Source organism: Zea mays, chromosome 4 (genome assembly GCF_902167145.1).
Source record: "Zea mays cultivar B73 chromosome 4, Zm-B73-REFERENCE-NAM-5.0, whole genome shotgun sequence".
Taxonomy (NCBI): Eukaryota; Viridiplantae; Streptophyta; class Magnoliopsida; order Poales; family Poaceae; genus Zea; species Zea mays.
In genome coordinates, this window is record NC_050099.1 from 246,906,424 (window position 1) to 246,928,080 (window position 21,657).

The window sequence follows — 21,657 nt, forward strand, 5'->3', positions numbered from 1 at the left end:
CGGGGGTACCCTACGTAGCACTCGTGTGTGATGAGCTTGTGGTAGCAGTATGCTATGTAATGTAATGGCTTGATGTAATGAATAAAATAAAAAAATGGCATGTGCATAATAGTGACTCTCTTCCCATGGCAGATGGCTTCGGATAGAACCACGCCTACCGCCTCCGGGATTGGAGCAAGACTTCCTCTAGGAGCTGAAGGAGAGGTTGGCGGAGAAGGGGGTGAGACCCACCTCCCCGCACCTCCAGAACTACCACTAGACCTAGCCCAAGTTCTGGCCAATCAAACCAGACTCATTGAAGTCCTCACTCGAAGTCTGGAAAACCAGCGCCCAGGCGGTGGAAGGCCCCAGGACAGGATGGGAGAATTCTTGAGACTCAAGCCGCCCACGTTCGCGGGGTCCAGCAATCCCCTCGATGCAGATGACTGGCTTCGCACGATCAAGAGGAAGTTGGAAGCCATCGCTTGTCCTGAGAATCAGCGTGTTCAGCTGGCAGCTCATCAGCTTTCAGGAATGGCTTTAGCATGGTGGGACACTTTCAGTGAAGCAGTCAGAAATGCTACATGGGCAGAATTCGAAGCAGCCTTCCGTGAGCACCACGTACCCCAGGGGATAGTTCAACTCAAGGAGGATGAGTTCCGGGAGCTAACTCAAGGCGGGAGAACAGTCAGTGAATATGTGCACAAGTTCACAGAGCTGGCCCGTTACGCGCCCGAGGATGTCAGCACCGAGGCCAGAAAAATGGCCCGTTTTCTGAGAGGGTTAAGACCCGAGCTTAAGACCATCCTCGCCAGCCAGGACTTCCACATCTTCTCTCACCTTTCCAACAAAGCTATTCAAGTGGAAAGAGCAAAAGAGGAAGAAAAAGGGCACATCAAGAGAAAATTCCAGGTCCTCCGAGCGCAACAGCAAGAACGTCACCAGAAAGCTCGACCCTTTGGGCTTCCACCCAGGGGTCCAAGCTTCCATAAGCAATCTGGACCCTCTCCATCGCGCTACAGTCAGCAGAGTCAGAGCTCCCATCAGGCACCCTCCGTTGCAAGCAACCAGCCGCCAGCAAACGCCTGTTGGCACTGCGGGGACCCCAGTCACTTCAAGAACAACTGCCCTCAGTTGAAGGCACCGGGACCAACCTACTCCAACTCGGTGAATGGCCCCAAGATTCCATCAGCACCTACCTCCAAGGCGCTTCCTTCCAACAGCCAGCAGAGCAGGACTCAGTACGTACCAGGGCAGGGCCCGGGTCAACCATGTCGACGCTCAGGAAGCCCAGCAAGCCCCGGGAGTAGTGCTCGGTGAGTTCCTCGTTGAATTTACTCCCGCTTCTGTGCTTTTTGATTCGGGAGCATCCCATTCATTTATAGCCGCTAAGTTTGTGGAGAAGCATGGCATACCCTCTACACCACTAGCTATCCCTTTGGTCACCCGAACCCCGGGATCAGACCTCCTGTGCAAACTCAGGTGTTCCCAAGTCAGAATTCTTTTAAGTGGGGTAGTGTTCCTGGCAGACTTAACCATCTTGCCATCCCAAGGAATTGATGTAATCCTAGGAATGGATTGGCTAGCTAAGCACAAGGGTGTTATCAGCTGCGCAAGCAAGACTGTTCTTCTCATAGATCACCAAGGAAAGGCAGATTCCTGTCAAGCCCAACCGCCCGCAAATGATCCAATGATATTTAATCTGGCAGTAGAAAGCATGTCTGTAATCAAGGAGTTTGAAGATGTATTTCTAGAAGAGTTGCCCGGGATGCCGCCAGAAAGAGGAGTAGAGTTCTATATAGATCTCATTCCCGGCACTGCACCCATCGCAAAGAGACCATACCGCATGGCCCCCACTGAGTTGGCAGAATTGAAACTTCAGATTTCCGAACTACAACAAAAAGGGTACATCCGTCCCAGTTTGTCTCCCTGGGGAGCACCCGTTCTTTTCGTTACCAAAAAGGATGGGAGTATGAGGATGTGTATTGATTATCGATCCTTGAACGAAGTTACAATCAAGAATAAGTACCCTCTCCCTCGGATCGATGACCTCTTCGACCAACTGCAAGGAGCCAAATACTTCTCCAAGATAGACCTCAGGTCAGGGTATCACCAACTCAGGATTAAGGAGGCAGACATTTAGAAAACTGCATTCGTCACCAGATACGGGCAATATGAATTCACAGTGATGCCATTTGGACTAACCAACGCACCCGCCTTTTTCATGAACCTCATGAATAAGGTATTTATGGAAGAATTGGATAAGTTTGTCGTGGTTTTTATCGACGACATCCTCATCTATTCCAAGAGTCGCAAGGACCATGAGCATCACCTTCAAACCGTCCTCGGAAGACTCAGAGCACATCAACTTTATGCTAAGCTCAGCAAGTGTGAGTTCTGGTTAGAGAAGATAGCTTTCCTAGGGCATATCTTGACTGCTGAAGGGATAGAAGTGGACCCATCTAAGGTAGAAGCTGTTTCAAATTGGAAGCAACCATCCAACGTCAGTGAAGTACGAAGCTTTCTGGGAATGGTAGGGTATTATCGCCGCTTTATCAAGGGATTCTCCAGCATAGCAAAGCCCATGACTGAACTTCTCAAAAAGGACAATAAGTTTGTATGGACTCCCAAATGTGAAGGAAGTTTCCAAATCATCAAGGAGAAACTTACAACTGCACCAGTCCTGACCCTGCCAGACATACACCAGGATTTTGTCATCTTCTGTGATGCTTCCAAGCAAGGCTTAGGGTGTGTCTTAATGCAAAATGAGAAAGTCATTGCTTATGCATCCCGATTACTCAAGCCGCACGAACAGAACTATCCTACCCACGATCTGGAATTGGCAGCCATAGTGCACGCCCTAAAAATTTGGAGGCATTATCTGATTGGGAACAAATGCCACATCTTCACTGATCACAAGAGTCTAAAGTACATCTTCACGCAACCGGACCTCAACCTCCGTCAAAGAAGGTGGCTCGAATTGATCAAAGACTATGACCTCGAAATCCACTACCACCCCAGAAAGGCCAACGTAGTAGCAGACGCCCTCAGCCGAAAACCTTTCGGGGTTAAAGGAGCAAACTTTCTGGAAGATTGGAAGAAAGAATCAGCTCAGCTAAATGCATGTCTGGGAGACAACGGTGGCCTGGAAGTCAAGCCAAATCTAGAAGATCTCATATGCAAGGCCCAACGCCTGGACGCAGAAACAACCAAGCTTATGGAAAGAGCACGAAAGGAGCAACTTCCGGACCTCAGGACAGATAAGCAAGGAGCCCTCTGGTTCAAGGATCGCCTGTGCGTGCCAGTGGGAGAAGCACGAGAAACCCTGCTCGATGAAGCCCACAACTCAGCTTACTCTATCCACCCAGGGACCACCAAGATGTACTTAGACCTTAAGGCCAGATATTGGTGGAAAGGGATGAAAAGGGAAATAGCACAGTATGTGGCCCGATGTGACACCTGTCAGCGAACAAAGGCCGAACATCAGAAGCCTGCAGGCCTACTTCAACCCCTCCCAATACCTGAATGGAAGTGGGAAGAAATAGGCATGGATTTCGTAACCGGACTGCCCAGATCACAAAGAGGAAATGATTCCATATGGGTAATAATCGATCGTCTCACCAAGGTGGCCCATTTCGTTCCAGTAAAGACCACTTTTGGAGGAGCAGCCCTTGCCCGAATATACCTTAAAGAGATAGTCAGGCTACATGGCATTCCACGGAAGATAGTATCAGATAGAGGAACGCAGTTCACTTCAAAATTTTGGAAGGGCCTTCAGCAAGCAATGGGCACCAAGCTAGATTTCAGCACTGCTTATCACCCCCAGTCAGATGGTCAAACAGAAAGAGTCAACAAGGTCCTTGAAGATTTACTCAGAGCCTGCGTGTTAGCCTTCGACAGAGATTGGGAGTCTAGTTTGCCGTACGCCGAATTCTCATACAACAACAGCCATCAGGCCAGCATCAAAATGTCACCATTCGAAGCACTTTATGGAAGAAAATGCTAGACTCCCCTAATGTGGTCCAATGTAGGAGAAAGGACACTAGAAGGACCCGACTTTGTTAAAGAAGCCGAAGAAAAAGTTGCTTTGATCCGCAGAAGGTTACTTGAAGCTCAGAGTCGACAGAAGAGTTACGCAGACAATAGGCGAAGGGAACTCAGATTTGAGGAAGGAGATTTTGTTTATCTCAAGGTTTCCCCAATGCGTGGTGTCAAAAGGTTCCAGATGAGAGGAAAGCTAGCACCCCGTTTCGTTGGTCCTTACCCTGTCATTTCCCGAATAGGACCCATGGCATACCGTCTTGAGCTACCAGAATCCATGTCAGATATTCACAATGTGTTCCATGTGTCTCAACTCCGCAAATGCCTAAAAGTACCAGATACCCGTATCGAGGCAGAAGCAATTCAGATTCAAAAAGATCTCCAGTACCGGGAAAAGCCAGTGAAGATTCTCGACTCAGCAGTCAGAAGGACCCGCAATTCAGAAGTGAAGCTCTGTAAGGTTCAGTGGAGCAGAGATGGAGAAGAGAAAGCCACCTGGGAAAGTGAGGACTCTCTGAGGAAGGAATACCCTTACCTTTTCTCGAGCCCCGTCTGAATCTCGAGGGCGAGATTCCTTTAAGTGGGGTAGGTTTGTAGCATCCCAAAAATCCTAATCTAGGTTTGAAACCCTAATCCACCTTTTTCCCCTCCCTTCATCCTCTAATTCTAAGTTCTCCACTAAAGTTTTTCTTTCATCATATGCATACATTTTGTTTGATCACAAAGCACCTCACTTAGATTCTATTTTCTAGACACTTAGAGTATTCACAAAATATTTTGTTCAAAAGAAAAAGGGGCAAAAGGGGAAATGGGAATTGAAAAGTAAAAAGAAAAAGGGAAAACCCTCTCCTCTCCCTGTTGGACCGAATCTCGGCCCAACACCCGCAACCCCCCCTTCCCACGCGCTCGCACTCCCCCGCTTTCGGCCCAACTTCGGCCTGCTTCCGCGCGCGCGACAGCCGCTCCACACCCCGCCCTCCCTCTCGCTGACAAGGCGTCCCCACCCGTCAGCCAACCGCTCTCTCGCACGCTCGCTCCCTCTGACCAAGCGGCCCCACGGGTCAGTTGCTTCGTCGTTCGTCCGCCGTCCCCTCGCCGAAGTCACCTCCGGCCGTCGCCTCCGTCCTCCCCTCTGCCATCCTGCCGCACAGGGAAGTTTGGCACCGCTCCGTCCTCCTCCCCTTGACCAGCGTCCTCGCCGGTACCGCCCCGCCGTAGCGTCCCCTCGGCGGCGCTGTGCGCCATTTATGGCAGCACCGGGAAGCTTGCCGGAGTCAGGGAGCTCCACCGCCCCACTTCCCCCGCGCGCCTATAAAAAGCTCCCCCCCGAGCTCCTTCTTCCTCGCACCAGCTTCGGCCATCCCCCTCCTCCCCTTCCCCGAGCTCAATTCGCAAGGCGCCGGCGTCGTCTTCCTCTCCGGTGAGTCTTTTCCTTCTCCTCCCTCTCCTTCTCTGTTGGTCCGGCAAGGAATTGAGTGAGCCGAGCAGCTCCCTCGCGTAGCCACGAACCCGAAGCGCCACTTTCCAGCCCCCGTTCCCCACCCAGAGCCCACCGGCGGTGATCCCCGCCGCGGAACTCCGCCCCCTCCCCGTGGGCAGCCCCCTCCCGACCCCTCTGGCCAAATTAAACTTACCATGAGAATCGCCAACTGCCGCCCGTGCTAAACCACCCCCCCTCGGACCAGGAACCGGGCCACCGGCGGCAAGCCGCCATCAAGCTTCCCCGGCGGCCGGTTTTTCCCCGCGCTCGGCCGGTTCGCCCGCCGTCTGGCCGCAACGCCGTCCCTTCCCTCCCTCTCTCGCTGGCAAGTGGGCCCCCAAGCGACGCCGTCACCCTCGCGGCCGCGCCGTTCCCCCCCTCGCTCGTGGGCCGCCGCTGGGCCGAAAGCGCCTCAGCGCGCGCTCGCGCCCGGGGTGGGCCAAAAATCGTGCCCCGGCCCAGAAGAGAGGAATTCCCTTCTCTTTTTCTTTTCCACCCTTTTTCCATTTAAATAGTTTTCTCAATATTTTATGCACAAAAAAATTATCAAAAAGGATTTCCAAGGTCACATAAAATAATGTTGTTAGAAAATGGCACACTATGATTGATGAACTACTGTTGATGTATTGTTTTATTGCATGTTTCCTAGAAGAAGCGGGAACCGCAGATCCGGATCCCGTAGCTCCGGAAGAAGGGTCGGAGCCCGAACTTCCGGAAGTAGATCTTCTGTGCCAAGAGAGCTTCAACGAAGGCAAGTCCATCCTTCCCTTGATGCATAAATTACCTATTCTCTCTACCACTGCCTAGGCCGGGAATCATGGGGGAATATTGCATTGTGAGTGAGAGATGGCCCGCATTAACATATACTTTCTGGATACGAAATGTGGTTTGGAAAGAAGGGCAATGTGTTCCTCCAAAATAAAGGCTCTTTTTGAAAAGTTTTGCGATGAAGGGTACTCACCCTCATCACCCTGGGAGTGGGATGATCAGGGACTCCCTGATTTAGGGGAGGGCCTAAGGTGTTGGCTCAGCTGGTTTAGGCGTGAGCAGAAGGATTGTCCCCTCATATAAGGACCGCTTTGTCATTTTCACTACCTGTACTCCTTTATCGTACAACCACTCGAGACTGTGTGGGCAGTCACTCAATCCGAACTCGTGCGGTCCAACCCCAGGGTTAAGAAGGCTGGGGAGCACCGGGAGGATAAGGAGGGGGAAAGTTTTGTCCGGTTTGGACATGGTGGTGGCCTGACTCCTTCCGGATGACCGTTAAGGTTAAGACGTGCGAGTAAGGAAAGAGATCCGGCATTCGGGTCTCGCGACGGTGAGATCGCAGAAACCGGACTAGTGGGTAAAGTGTACCCCTCTGCGCAGAGTTAAAACCTATTCGAATAGTCCGTGTCCACTGGTATGGATGAGTCTGGTATGGTATGGCAATTAGAGCTTTTTCACTAAGTTTCTTACAAGGAAAAGGTGTGATTAAATGGGTGTTGAAAAAGAAAATAAAGCCACGGGAGCGGGAAGCTCAGTGGTGGTTGAGTTTTTGGTTACTTTTAAGACCATGGGAAAACCTTCAAGCAACTGCCTTTCTCTAAGAAAATGATGAGTGACATCAACTCCACCAAATAAAGCATGTACATCATAGGTCTCTTTCTCTATACGGGAGCGGGGTGGGCTTGCGGAATACCTAGTGTATTCACCCAGATTTATTTATGTTTTTCAGCAGCCGAGGACTTCTTTTCTGCTATGCTTGATTAAGAGGGCTGTGTCTGCACCCAGTTCTGCCTGTGGCTTGGGCTAGTGTATTTTCCTACTGCGTTTCTCTATTTGGCTCTCTCGAGCTTGTACCCCGGTATTGTAATAAATTTACCTAAACTCTGTACTATTTGAAGTAAGGAATGTGTTTACTAGCCTCCTGGGACTAGTAATTGTTTCACATTTGAGTCCCAAAGGATCGGGACGCTTCATGGTCTCTCAAAAAGTGACACCGGATGTCTATGTGCTTTGTGCGGCTGTGTTCAACAGGATTATCTGCCATGCGGATAGCACTCTCATTATCACATAGGAGTGGGACTTTGCTCAGATTGTAGCCAAAGTTCCTAAGGGTTTGCCTCATCCATAGTAGTTGCGCGCAACACTGTCCTGCGGCAACGTACTTGGCCTCAGCGGTGGATAGGGCAACAGAAGTTTGTTTCTTGGAACTCCATGACACCAGGGACCTTCCTAAGAATTGGCATGTCCCCGATGTACTCTTCCTATCGACCTTACATCCAGCATAGTCGGAGTCTGAATATCCAATCAAGTCAAAGGTAGACCCTTTTGGATACCAGATCCCGAAGCAAGGTGTAGCGACTAAATATCTAAGAATTCGCTTCACCGCCACTAAGTGACATTCCCTTGGATCGGATTGAAATCTAGCACACATGCATACACTAAGCATAATATCCGGTCTACTAGCACATAAATAAAGTAAAGACCCTATCATAGACCTATATGCCTTTTGATCAACGGACTTACCTCCTTTGTTGAGGTCGGTGTGTCCGTCGGTTCCCATTGGAGTCTTTGCGGGCTTGGCGTCCTTCATCCCAAACCGCTTGATCAAGTCTTGCGTGTACTTCGTTTGGGAGATGAAGGTCCCATCCTTGAGTTGCCTCACTTGGAACCCAAGGAAATAGCTTAACTCGCCCATCATCGACATCTCGAACTTTTGAGTCATCACCCTACTAAACTCTTCACAAGACTTTTGGTTAGTAGAACCAAATATTATGTCATCGACATAAATTTGGCACACAAAAAGATCACCATCACATGTCTTAGTAAAAAGAGTTGGATCGGCTTTCCCGACCTTGAAAGCATTAGCAATTAAAAAGTCTCTAAGGCATTCATACCATGCTCTTGGGGCTTGCTTAAGTCCATAGAGCGCTTTAGAGAGCTTACACACGTGGTCGGGGTACCGTTCATCCTCGAAGCCAGGGGGTTGCTCCACGTACACCTCTTCCTTGATTGGCCCGTTGAGGAAGGCGCTCTTCACATCCATTTGGAACAACCTGAAAGAATGGTGAGCGACATATGCTAGCAATATACGAATGGACTCTATCCTAGCCACAGGAGCAAAAGTCTCCTCAAAGTCCAAACCTGCGACTTGGGCATAACCTTTTGCCATAAGTCGTGCCTTGTTCCTTGTCACCACCCCATGCTCGTCTTGTTTGTTGCGGAACACCCACTTGGTTCCCAAAACATTTTGCTTGGGACGAGGCACCAGTGTCCAAACTTCATTTCTCTTGAAGTTGTTGAGCTCCTCCTGCATGGCCAACACCCAGTCTGGATCTAGCAAGGCCTCCTCTACCCTGAAAGGCTCAATAGAAGAGACAAAAGAGTAATGCTCACAAAAATTAACTAATCGAGAACGAGTAGTTACTCCCTTGCTAATGTCACCCAAAATCTGGTCGACGGGATGATCCCTTTGAATCATCGCTCGGACTTGAGTTGGAGGTGCCGGTTGTGCTTCTTCCTCCATTACATGATCATCTTGTGCTCCCCCTTGATCATACGCCTCCTCTTGATGAACCTGTTCATCGTCTTGAGTTGGGGGATGCACCATTGTTGAGGAAGAAGGTCGATCTCGCTCATTTTGTTCCTGTGGTTGTACATCTCCAATCGCCATGGTGCGTATTGCGGTCGTTGGAACGTCTTCTTCATCTACATCATCAAGATCAACAACTTGCTCTCTTGGAGAGCCATTAGTCTCATCAAATACAACGTCGCTAGAGACTTCAACCAAACCGTGTTGATGGCGTGGCAAGCCGTGTTCACGGCTTCCGACCAAAAGCGCTCGGGGGTCTTGAACTCTCCAAGCATCGTCCTCGCCATGTCTATAAGCGTCTTGTTCTTCCTCTCTATCACACCATTTTGTTGTGGTGTGTAGGGAGCGGAGAACTCGTGCTTGATTCCTTCCTCCTCAAGGTACTCCTCCACTTGAAGGTTCTTGAACTCGGACCCATTGTCGCTCCTTATCTTCTTCACCTTGAGCTCAAACTCGTTTTGAGCTCTCCTTAGGAAGCGCTTGAGGGTCCCTTGTGTTTCAGATTTATCCTGCAAAAAGAATACCCAAGTGAAGCGGAAAAAAATCATCAACTATAACAAGACCATACTTACTTCCTCCTATGCTTAGATAGGCGACGGGTCCGAAGAGGTCCATGTGAAGTAACTCCAGGGGTCTTGATGTTGTCATCACATTTTTGGCATGATGAGAGCTTCCTACCTGTTTCCCTGCTTGACAAGCTACACAAGGTCTATCTTTTTCGAAAGTAACATTAGTTAGACCTATTACGTGTTCTCCCTTTAGAAGCTTGTGAAGGTTCTTCATCCCCACATGTGCTAAGCGGCGATGCCACAGCCAGCCCATGCTAGTCTTAGCAATTAAGCATGCATCTAGACCGACCTCCTCTTTTGCAAAATCAACTAAATAGAGTTTGTCGTCTAATACACCCTTAAAAGCTAATGAACCATCACTTCTTCTAAAGACAGACACATCTACATTTGTGAATAGACAATTATATCCCATATTACATAATTGACTTACGGATAACAAATATATCCAAGCGTCTCAACTAAGAATACATTAGAAATAGAGTGCTCATTTGAGATTGCAATCTTGCCTAAGCCTTTAACCTTGCCTTGATTCCCGTCACCGAATATGATTGAATCTTGGGAATCTTTATTCTTGACGTAGGAGGTGAACATCTTCTTCTCCCCACGTCATGTGGTTTGTGCATCCGCTGTCGATAATCCAGCTTGATCCCTCGGATGCATAAACCTGCAAGGCAAATTTAGGCTTGGGTCTTAGGTACCCAACACTTGTTGGGTCCTACAAGGTTAGTGACAATATCCTTAGGGACCCAAATACAAGTTTTATCTCCCTTGCATTTTGCCCCTAGTTTCATAGCAATCACTTTCCTATCCTTTCTACAAATCGCAAATGAAGCATTGCAAGCATGATAAATTGTAGAAGGTTCATTTATTATTTTCCTAGAAACATGAACAACATTTCTTCTAGGCATGTGATTAATAACATTTCTCCTAGCTAAATTTCTATCATGCATAATAGAAGAACTAGAAACAACCATGGCATGAGAATCAAAAGCATCATAACTTCTATAACCATTTCTAGAATGTCTCCTATCATGATACATGAAGGCATGGTTATTTTGAGCACTACTAGCCATAGGGGCCTTCCCTTTCTCCTTGGCGGAGATGGAAGCCTTATGGCTTGTTAAGTTCTTGACTTCCCTCTTGAAGCCAAGACCATCCTTAATTGAGGGGTGTCTACCAATCGTGTAGGCATCCCTTGCAAATTTTAGCTTGTCAAATTCATTCTTGCTAGTCTTAAGTTGGGCATTAAGACTAGCCACTTCATCATTTAATTTAGAAATGCAAACTAGGTGTTCACTACAAGCATCAACATTAAAATCTTTGCACCTATTGCAAATCATGACATGTTCTACACAAGAGTTAGATTTACTTGCTACTTCTAGTTTAGCATTTAAATCATCAATAACACTTTTCAAAGTAGAAATGGTTTCATGACAAGTAGATAGTTCACAAGAAAGCATTTCATTCCTTTTAACTTCTAGAGCAAGAGAATTTTGTGCACTAACAAATTTATCATGCTCTTCATATAAAAGGTCCTCTTGTTTTTCTAGTAATCTATTCTTATCATTCAAATCATCAATCAATTCATTAATCTTCAATCTTAGTTCTATCTAATCCCTTGAATAAGCATGAATAGTCTATTTCATCATCATCACTAGACTCATCCTCGCTTGAAGAAGCATAAGTAGTATTGTTTCGAGTACATACCTTCTTCTCCTTTGCCATGAGGCATGTGTGATGCTCGTTTGGGAAGAGAGATGACTTGTTGAAGGCGGTGGCGGCGAGTCCTTCGTTGTCGGAGTCGGACGAGGAGCAATCCGAATCCCACTCCTTTCCAAGATGTGCCTCGCCCTTCGCCTTCTTGTAGTTCTTCTTCTTTTCCCACTTTCCACTCTTCTTTTCCTGGTCACTATCATTATCGGGACAATTAGCGATAAAATGACCAATCTTACTACATTTGAAGCAGGAGCGCTTCCCCTTCGCCTTGTTCTTGTTGGGGTGCTCCTTGCGACCCTTTAGCGCCGTCTTGAACCGCTTGATGATAAGGGCCATTTCTTCCTCATTAAGCCCGGCCGCCTCAACTTGCGCCACCTTGCTAGGTAGTGCCTCCTTGCTCCTTGTCGCTTTGAGAGCAACGGTTTGAGGCTCGTGGATTGGGCCATTCAATGCATCATCCACGTATCTCGCCTCTTTGATCATCATCCGCCCGCTTACAAATTTCCCAAGAATTTCTTCGGGCGACATCTTGGTGTACCTAGGATTTTCATGAATATTGTTTACCAGATGTGGATCAAGTACAGTAAAGGACCTTAGCATTAGTCGGACGACGTCGTGGTCCGTCCATCGCGTGCTTCCATAGCTCCTTATCTTGTTGACGAGGGTCTTGAGCCTGTTGTACGTCTGGGTTGGCTCCTCCCCTCTTATCATCGCGAATCTCCCGAGTTCGCCTTCCACCAACTCCATCTTGGTGAGCATGGTGACGTCGTTCCCCTCATGTGAGATATTGAGGGTGTCCCAGATCTGCTTGGCATTGTCCAAGCCGCTCACCTTATGATACTCGTCCCTGCACAATGAGGCTAACAACACAGTAGTAGCTTGTGCATTTTTATGAATCTGTTCATTGATAAACAAAGGACTATCCGAGCTATCAAATTTCATTCCACTCTCTACTATCTCCCATATACTAGGATGGAGAGAGAACAAGTGACAACGCATTTTGTGACTCCAAAATCCGTAGTCCTCTCCATCAAAATGAGGAGGTTTACCAAGTGGAATGGAGAGTAAATGAGCATTGGTATTTTGAGGAATACGAGAATAATCAAAAGAGAAGTTTGAATTAACCGTCTTCTTTTTCTCATAGTCGTAGTCGTCGTCCTTTTGGGAAGAAGAGGATTCGTCGCTGTCGTAGTAGACTATCTCTTTGATGCGTCTTGTTTTCTTCTTCCTCCCATCTTTTCTTTTGTGGCTCGAGCCCGAGTCAGTAGGCTTGTCCTCCTTTGGATCATTGACAAAGGACTCCTTCTCCTTATCGTTGACCACCATCCTCTTGCCCTTAGGATCCATCTCTTCGGGCGATTAGTCCCTTTCTTGAAGAGAACTCCTCTGATACCAATTGAGAGCACCTAGAGGGGGGGTGAATAGGTGATCCTGTAAAAACTTGAAACTTAATCCGCAAAACTTGATTAGGAGTTAGCACGAATAAGCCAAGTAGCTAGAGAGGAGAACTTGCACAACACGATAACCACAAAGAAATCAACATAGAGATGACACAGTGGTTTATCCCGTGGTTCGGCCAAGTCCAACACTTGCCTACTCCACGTTGTGGCGTCCCAACGGACGAGGGTTGCAATCAACCTCTTTCAAGCGGTCCAAAGACCCACTTGAATACCACAGTGTTTTGCTTTCACTTTACTATATCCCGCTTGCGAGGAATCTCCACAACTTGGAGCCTCTCGCCCTTACACTTTGATGTTCACAAAGAAGCACAGAGCAAGGGAGGGATGAACAACGCACACAAGACACGAAATTAGAGTACCAACACGCACACAAGTCACAACAAGCGCTCACAACACAACCAGGCGAGTTCACAACTCAAATGGAGCTCTAGTTGCTATCACAAAGAATCAAATGCGCGGAATCGAAGTCTTGGTGCTTAGGAATGCTTAGAGAATGCTTGGTGTTCTCCTCCATGCGCCTAGGGATCCCTTTTATAGCCCCAAGGCAGCTAGGAGCCGTTGAGTGCATTCCAGGAAGGCAATTCTTGCCTTCTGTCGCCTGGCGCACCGGACAGTCCGGTGCACCACCGGACACTGTCCGATGCGGATCTCTTTCCTTATTTGGCGAAGCCGACCGTTGCAGATTCCTAGCCGTTGGTGCACCGGACACTGTCCGGTGCCCCCTTCTGACCGTTGGCTCTGCCACGCGTCGCGCGCGGATTCCACGGCCGACCGTTGGCCCGGCCGACTGTTGGCTCACCGGACAGTCCGGTGCACCACCGGACAGTCCGGTGATTTATAGCCGTACGCCGCCGTCGAAGTCCCGAGAGCAGCAAGTTCGCCTGAGTCAGCCTTACGCACCGGACAATGTCCGGTGCACCACCGGACAGTCCGGTGCACCCAGACTGAGCAGACTCTTGGCTGCTTCGAGCCACGCTTTTCCAATTGTATTTTCTCTGATTCTAACACTTAGACAAACATGTTAGTACACAAAAATCAGTGTACTAAGTCTAGAATCTTACCTTGGTATTGATTTGCACCTTATCCATCATTTGGCATAGTTTATCACTTAAGCACTTGTGTTGGACACTAAATCACCAAAATACTTAGAAATGGTCCAAGGGCACATTTCCCTTTCAGTTAGTTTGAGAAACAATTTGTTTAAATAGTCGCTATACATGTAACCAATGCCGTTATTAATGTCTTATTTTTTTCTTTAGGATCCAAACCCGTTACACGACTTCGTCAACCAGTTCTTGGCTTCTGGAGGTAGTGGACACAACTCCAACGACCCCAATATGTGATTAAGTTAGTTTTGTGTAGCACTGTGTGTTGTAATGAACTATTTGTGGATTTTATGTTTGTATGGACTATTTGTGGACTTTATATTTGTATGGACTCAAGTTTTATGTTGTGAACTCAAATATGAATTTTCTGTTATTGTATGAATTTTGTATAAATTTTCTGTTATTTTTCGCATTTTTTCAAATTTTTTCTCTGAAATTACTAATTTTCGGCGGCCCCCTGGCCGCCGAAAATAAGAGTACTATTTTCGGCAGTTTCAATTTTTGACCCTGGCCGCCGAAACTAACTACTAATTTTCGACCGGGTTTTTTTGGCGGCCCGATGCCGCCGAAAATAAGCCTTTTGCCGCTGAAAATTGCCTATTTTCGACGGCAAAGTGCTTATTTTCGACGGCATCTGGCCGCCGAAAATGTCTGTACCTCTTGTTGTGAAATTTCACCATACCCATATCCAGTGGGTAATTATACACGGTTATTTACCCATTCTCGTACTCAATGCCATCTCTAACTGGCACAAGCACTATTAGGGGTTATTGCCGACACAACACGGCATGACACAATTACTTATAATGCTTAATGTGTCACGCCTAATAATACTAGAGCGGCCCTTTTGACCATCTATATGGAGTATGGACAGAAGTAAACCGCAATCAAGACAGACAGCAGCGAGGCAGGCCATGAATGAATTAGCATCCACTCGGCAACGTACACTCGACAAAGGCTCCGTCGTCGTTACCGGTCGTCGTGACGACGACTTTTCTTTGCCGTGTACCGGCAGTGTCCGATAAAAAATACTCGGCAAAAAAACCATTGCTGATATATAGTTCGTCGAGTTTTTTTCTCGAGTGTTTTCTTAGACACTCGCAAATCCGCTGATTGCGGTAGTGACTCCACCGGATCTCATCTGCCCGACTCTCACTCGGTCTCATCGCTGCAAATGAAAATCTGCAATGGCCAATGGGCACACATGTACATACGTACCCTCTCCGGTCCTGCGTACGTACCGCGATCTTGCCATTGAAGACGAACATGCAGTGTTTCTGCTTCCCTCTCCACTTCGTTTCATTTCCTCCTCGTGATCGGGCGTTTAACGCCTCACTCCACTAGCTTGCTTCAGAGCAGAACGCAGCGTACGAATTGTACTGCGCACCGGAGTTACTACTATATACTCTTCACGCAATCACGCGTGTGTGCCTCGCATCACAGCACAGCACATGCATTCACAGCACATTATCTGAATTCTCGCTGCTGTGTTTGGAACTCGAACTGGTATTCAGATAGTAGCCAGCTACTCCTACATACCACTATCTATCTATCTTCCGTCTGACGAGCTAGTTCAAGTGATCGAAACCTCGCGGTGAATGCATGCATGCATGCATGAAACACAGGTAGGAAAGGAAAGCTATAGCTATAGCTACCGGCCGGTAGTACAAACAAATGGAACGGGTCTGGTCAGTAGACAGTGCAGCACAGTGCATGTAAGACCAGATTTTAAAAAGGGTATCCTCCGGAGCATGGGCAGCATGCATTCTTCTTCTTCTTCTTGGATCTGTGAGAAATTGCATATATCCATCGTCGGTTCAGTGCATGTGCTGTTGCTTCTTTCTCTCTATCTCTTTCATCCACGCAATGCATGGGCAGCAGTCTCTGGTATAGAGTAGTATCACTTGCTGTTGTAGTCAATGTTTACCCTTGTTTCAGTTCCAGCATATCTCTGGTAGGCTCTCCTACTCACGTTTCATGTATGGAAACCTCTACCCCCCTCCCAATTTCCATTCAATCCCTTTCTAATCAAACGAGCCCTAAACACGAGACTGAATCTATCCCATGCCCACCATCAGTGCCATAGGGCTTGTTTAGTTAGAAAGGAATCAGCGGGATCGAAGAAGACACAGTGGAAACCAGTGTTTTATAATAGTAGGGAAATAAGAAACAAGCGACCTATTTTTGAGCTATTGCTGGAGAATCTTTAGATAAAGGCTAGTTTTAAAACTTAAATCCCTCCGTCATTCATGAGGATTAATTTTCCTTAATCTCCGAATTCGGGGATTTAAATTTCCAAACTAGATCTAAACGAGAAATATCTTCCAGCGTTTTGTTGAACCTCTGGGCCCAGTAGTTTCCTCGCCCCGGACCAAGCTCAGGCCCGGCATCATCATTCCACATTTCCACTCGAACGCCTTCCATGGCCCATCCTGCCTCTCGGCTCACGGCCGCGTCGGGACCTGAGGCCCAGCCCAACTACGATCCAGCCGTTGCTCCGTCCGACGTGGACTGGCGCCGAAGCAAGGCAAGGCAAGGCAGCGGACAGAGATGCTTCCCCCTCCCGTGCCGGCTTGGGCAGCAGTTGGGCTCTCTCGGCCCGCCTCCTTCCCGAGCACGCACGCCGCCTCGCTTCCAATTCTTCCCCCCCTCTCCTCGTCCGCTCCGCTCCGCTCCTGCGTTGCCGTGGAGTGCCGCCCGGGGCTCCATTCCATTCCACCCGTAGCCCGGTCCCCCCGCGCCGCCGGCGCGCCGGTTCCTTCGGTTCCCGGTAACGAACCCTATCCTGCTCTACTACTGGTTGCTCGGACGGATTCCCTCTAGCTTCTTATATTATAAACAAGTTTCGGTTGCTGCGAACGCGGGCAACCCCAGTTCGAATGCTTCCCCCTCCGGTCGCGCGGGTTTCTCTGCTTCGCTGGTACGCCGCTAAGCTAATGGAGTCCATCTATCCCGTCCTTGCTGCTCGTCGCCTTCTACTGCGGCCGGCGGCGCGCGCGGGATCGGTTCGGTTGACCCGGTAGGATTAGGATATAGGACGCAACCGCAACTGGATGGTCTTCGACGGTTCTGCGCCTGCCTCTAGGCTAGCGGCTAGCACTACCGCGAGCGGTTCGTGTTCACTGCTGTGTTCCCACCATGACCCACCACGCCAAAATCCCCTGCCCCTGCCCTTTGTTGCGGTTCCTGTTGCGATGAATCCGGTTGTACCTGCATGATGGTTTGTTTTACATGCGTGGCGGTTGCCATACTGAGTGGGTAGAGACTCAAAATATAGTGTCTACTAGTGTATTGACCGCATTCAGTTTATGTATGTTTGCTGTTTTTGCTGAAACTTGGGACAGAGGTTGTGATGCTATTTTTATCTGTTTGTGTAACCGACGTTTATTGCGGTACAGGGATCAAGATGATTGGTTCATTCATTACCGGAATGCTAACGTAAGTAACAACACCGACCTCGTTTTTTTCTTCCTTTGCTATGGAGCATTGTTGGTGTCTCCAGATCTGTCATCTGTTCCATCTGTGTTCTCCTGTGTGGCAGGCTTGTTCTCGGATACGCGTACCCTGCATACGACTGCTACAAGACAGTGGAGCTGAACAGGCCTGAGGTCGAGCAGCTGCGGTTCTGGTGTCAGTACTGGTGCGTAAGGGTGCCCTTACGTTTTGATGCATACTTGCATATGCGATCCGCTTCATGATGTAGGGTTGTGGCTCTTGCAGGATTTTACTCGCGTTTCTCACCGTACTGGAGAGAGTTGGGGAAAGTTTCGTATCATGGTAATGCCGTCCCATGCTACTTTTGGAGTTGCTATTTTGAGTAACCTTTGGTGGTTGGAATTGGGGATAATGACTTACCTCCTTGCTGATTATTCTGTTCTCATGCAGGTTGCCAATGTATAGTGAAGCAAAGCTCGCATTTATCGTGTACTTGTGGTATCCAAAGACACGGGTATGGTATTCTGTTCTTTTTAATTTGTTAGCTTATATACTTCTCTCATGGTTTGTTAACAACGGGTTATTTCAGGGGACTGCCTATGTATACGAGTCATTCTTCAAGCCATACATTGCAAAACATGAAACTGAGATTGATCGAAATCTGCTTGAGTTGAGGACAAGGGCCGGTGACATGGCAGTTCTTTATTTCCAGAGGGTTACAAACTATGCTCAGACAAGGTCTTATGAAATCTTGCAGTATATTGCCTCACAGTCACCGACTCAAAGACAGGTATTGCTTCCTTGCATGCTCTTTCTCTCTGCTATTACAGCTATTTCAGCAAGTGGAGATACAATTCATGCTGCATAGTTAATGTCTGTACTTAATTATTTCCATAGATATAATAGTGTTAGGTTTCCTTGAGCTTGTGCTCAGATGTTTGTTTCACTATGTCACATGTATGTGTATTTTTTTCTCTTGAATTATTCTCACATATTGAATATATAAAAATCCACCTGTATTCGTTTGCTACAAGTTTCTTTTACAACCTACTCCAGTTATGTTTTCGAGGTGCTGCCACATCTAATTGCCGATGCAGAATACAAGAGAGGCATGATGCTGCAGCAGCTCTCTCTCTCTCTCTCTCTCTCTCTTTCTCTGCTAGATAGTGTTTTCACATTTTGAATGATAAATTTCTTTATTCAGAATTTGAACACACTAAAATTGAAATTCCAGCAAATTGACAGATGCAATACTTGCCAATCATCATGTGCACCTTCTCCCAGAAATTTCTCCACATGTTGTGTCAACCACTAGATTTACTATTTCCTCCATGTTCAATAAACCAATGCTAACTATGTAATATGGAATTTTTTGGTACATGTATATCTCAGTGCAAGTTTTTCCTCTTATTGCCAAGAACTTATGTGTTATTATGTATATGTGCCTTGGAGCCTAAAGATGAACTTTGTTGTTTTCATGCTCCTAATGTTACTGTAGATGTTATTATCATTTTCACTGGCCAGTCTAAACATTTATGCAATCAAACTGCCTAAAATTTTCAAGATATTAGCCACTAATCTATTAAGAGTTTCTGCTGTGGATGATGTAATTCACTCATTTCATTTGGTATGGTTTACAGTGTTATTTGCCTGTGATGTTGCGCCTTCTCCCATCTTGTGTATAATTGCTGCTGCTGCCCAGCCCGACTAGGCATAGGCAATTTTTAAGTGCTAGGCTCTATATAACCCTGTCTAGTACCTAGTACTTTTTAGAAAACTGCGGTTCTGTAGTTGCATTCAGTTTCCATACTGTTGTACTATACCTATTGTGAAAAATGTGCACTACGACCATCTGTAGCTTTCCTATAGTCTTTGCTCAATTTCTTCAGCACGAGATATCTCTAGCAGTCATATTGTTGCATGGGCATCCAGGTAAGTCCAATGGGTTACTGGATATTGGGATTGCATTCTACAATCTTTTGAGAAGAGATAGCACCATAGCAGACTGCTATATTATTGTTTCCGCAAGAAAACCAACTTTTGCTGAAAGGTTATTTAGGCTATCTCCAGCATCTTACCCATTCCCATCTCTATATTCAAACTCCACTCTGTGTACAGTACAATCTACAGTGTAAAACAATATTTTGGGTGATCATATGGGTAAACTGCTGGAGATGGTCTTAGGAGCCTTCATGCTATTAGGCTTAGCGAGTCCAGAAAATGAGATTTTTCAAAGAACCAGAATGAAATTAAATGCTGCTGAATCAAGTCTGGTGGATAGCCAATTCTTTATGGGGTTCACAGCTTCTGTAGTTCTAGCATGAGGTGGTGGAAATTTTTTGAGATTAAAGCAGACATGAGGAGGAGGTCTAGGCTAACCAAGTGGAGTCATGTTCATTAAGGTTGTGAGGTGACATGTCAGCTAGCATTTTTCTTGATTTTGATTGTAACTAGTCCTGTCATGGGTTGTTCTCTTGTATCTTCTATTTTTTATTGTTTTTTGCTTGATTAGTTCTGTGTTTCTGTATGATTAATATACCATGAGTCAATATTTTGAGTCAATTCATGCTTTTGTCTGTATTATCGTGCTTCTAGTAGACCTCTACTATTTGTTTCATGCACTGTTTATATCATTAGTTATGGATATTATGAACATATTGTGAATCGTAGTGATGTTTTTACCATGCACTGGGCTTAGTGACTTGAGAGGCACATGTTATTTCAATTGCATTGTGATCTGACTGGTATCTGTTTAGTGTTTAGAATTGCACCACGTCAGTTTGTGTTCATTCCATTGACAAACCATGTTCCTTTCATGATTGTTGCCGCTTTGTCAGCTGATGTTTGTGCAGGACTGATGTTTGTCATCTGTTTAGAATCTTCTTTCATGATTGTTGCCGCTTTGTCAGCTGATGTTTAGAATTGCCGCATGTGGTTATGCTTATTGGTGTCTTCGCCATCTCTTCCTTTTTGCAGGCACATCAGCAGCAGCAACGCCCACCACCGCCACGGACTCGGCAGGTCAACCCTGCACCTCCACCTATTCCCGCACCCTCCGCGCCTCCGATGCCACCACAGCCTGCCCAAGCCCAAGTTCCTCCCACTCCACCAAGGCCCCTAGTTCCAGTGGTTCCTCCTGGCGCAGTGCCTCCTGCCCCGCCACCAACTGCTCCTGAAGCCACCGCCACCAACGGTCTTCAGGACACCGAAACCATGCAGGTCGACCCACCTCGTGCTTCACTGAGCGGCCCACCACTACCACCTGAGGAGACGCTCATCGAGGAGGCGATCCGGCTGACCCGGGGCCGGCTCAGGAGGCGCTTGGCTGGGGGATCTGGACCACCGCAAAATTAGCGTCGATCAAGATTTCCATCTCACGCGAATTGCACCACACTGGTCTGGTTCTTGGTGATTGACTGAGAAGAGGGGGAATGCTGAGTTGGTTGAACAGAGTTTGGGTTTCCTCGCATGCGTTCTCCGTTGTACGAACTGGAACCGGTTTGGTCTCGAATTGTGAATAGTATCCCAGAAACAGAAGTGGATGATCAATTCAATTCACAGTGTAGCGCTAGGAAATATGGTTGGGAACCATCTTCTGCAAGACGCGAAGGCGCGACATGTCATGAGCATTTAGCAACGATGATACTACTGGTCACAGTAGTGTAGTCTGGAATCCAAATGCGAAGAACAAAAAAGAACAGCGCCATGTATGTGCTGCGTACATGTAGTTAACGACTACTATGCAATTAGTCCTTATATGCAATCAGCTATACTCCTGATTTGTTAGATCATAATTCAATCATATATCACAATTAACTTTTAAATCCTTCCGCCACCGGCTTACGTATATTTATAAAAAATCATAACAAATTATAATTATATATATGGTTGGATCATGATTCAATCAAGGATTATATTTTAGTTTTGCGTTTTTTGAATTCTGGTTTGTTGATCAAAGTTTGAATTTTATATCTTTAAATTCTAAACCAAAATACACTAAAACTCGGGCCTGTTTTCGTTTCCCGTCGGGAAATTTTATTGAAAATCGATAAACCCCAAGCGAGAAATTTATCTCTAGATCCAATAGATCATGATGCTCACTTACACGCTTGCAAATAAAATCTAATTGTACATTAGTCGTTGCTCATAAACAAATATATGTATACTAGTCGTTTGCCATGTGTTGCTACAGTTTCTATATTTAGATTATTTTCAATATGCGTTCTTTGTTGGACACATGAATGCGAGCCTTAGTGGTTAGAATCAGAGCGTGGGAGAGGGGAAAGTGACC

General features: G+C 47.0%; 1 protein-coding gene across 4 annotated transcripts; it reads left to right on the top strand.

Moving 5' to 3' along the window:
• Nucleotides 1-16,471: 16,471 nt before the first annotated feature.
• Nucleotides 16,472-21,187, top strand: LOC100273235 (receptor expression-enhancing protein 3). 4 transcript variants are annotated; one of them, XM_008678579.4, is made up of 7 exons: nt 16,472-16,701; nt 17,330-17,369; nt 17,473-17,571; nt 17,652-17,708; nt 17,817-17,880; nt 17,956-18,156; nt 20,343-21,157. In XM_008678579.4, exons 1-7 carry the CDS (start codon nt 16,482-16,484, stop codon nt 20,718-20,720), a joined length of 1,059 nt encoding a protein of 352 aa, XP_008676801.3. In that variant the 5' UTR covers nt 16,472-16,481; the 3' UTR covers nt 20,721-21,157. The 4 variants fall into 4 exon arrangements, with proteins under 4 accessions (XP_008676801.3, NP_001141149.1, XP_020406950.1 ...); NM_001147677.1 differs by lacking the exon at nt 16,472-16,701 and adding an exon at nt 16,801-16,851 and having other exon boundaries at nt 20,343-21,187; XM_020551361.3 differs by lacking the exon at nt 16,472-16,701 and adding an exon at nt 16,915-17,042.
• The last annotated feature ends 470 nt before the right edge of the window (nt 21,188-21,657 follow it).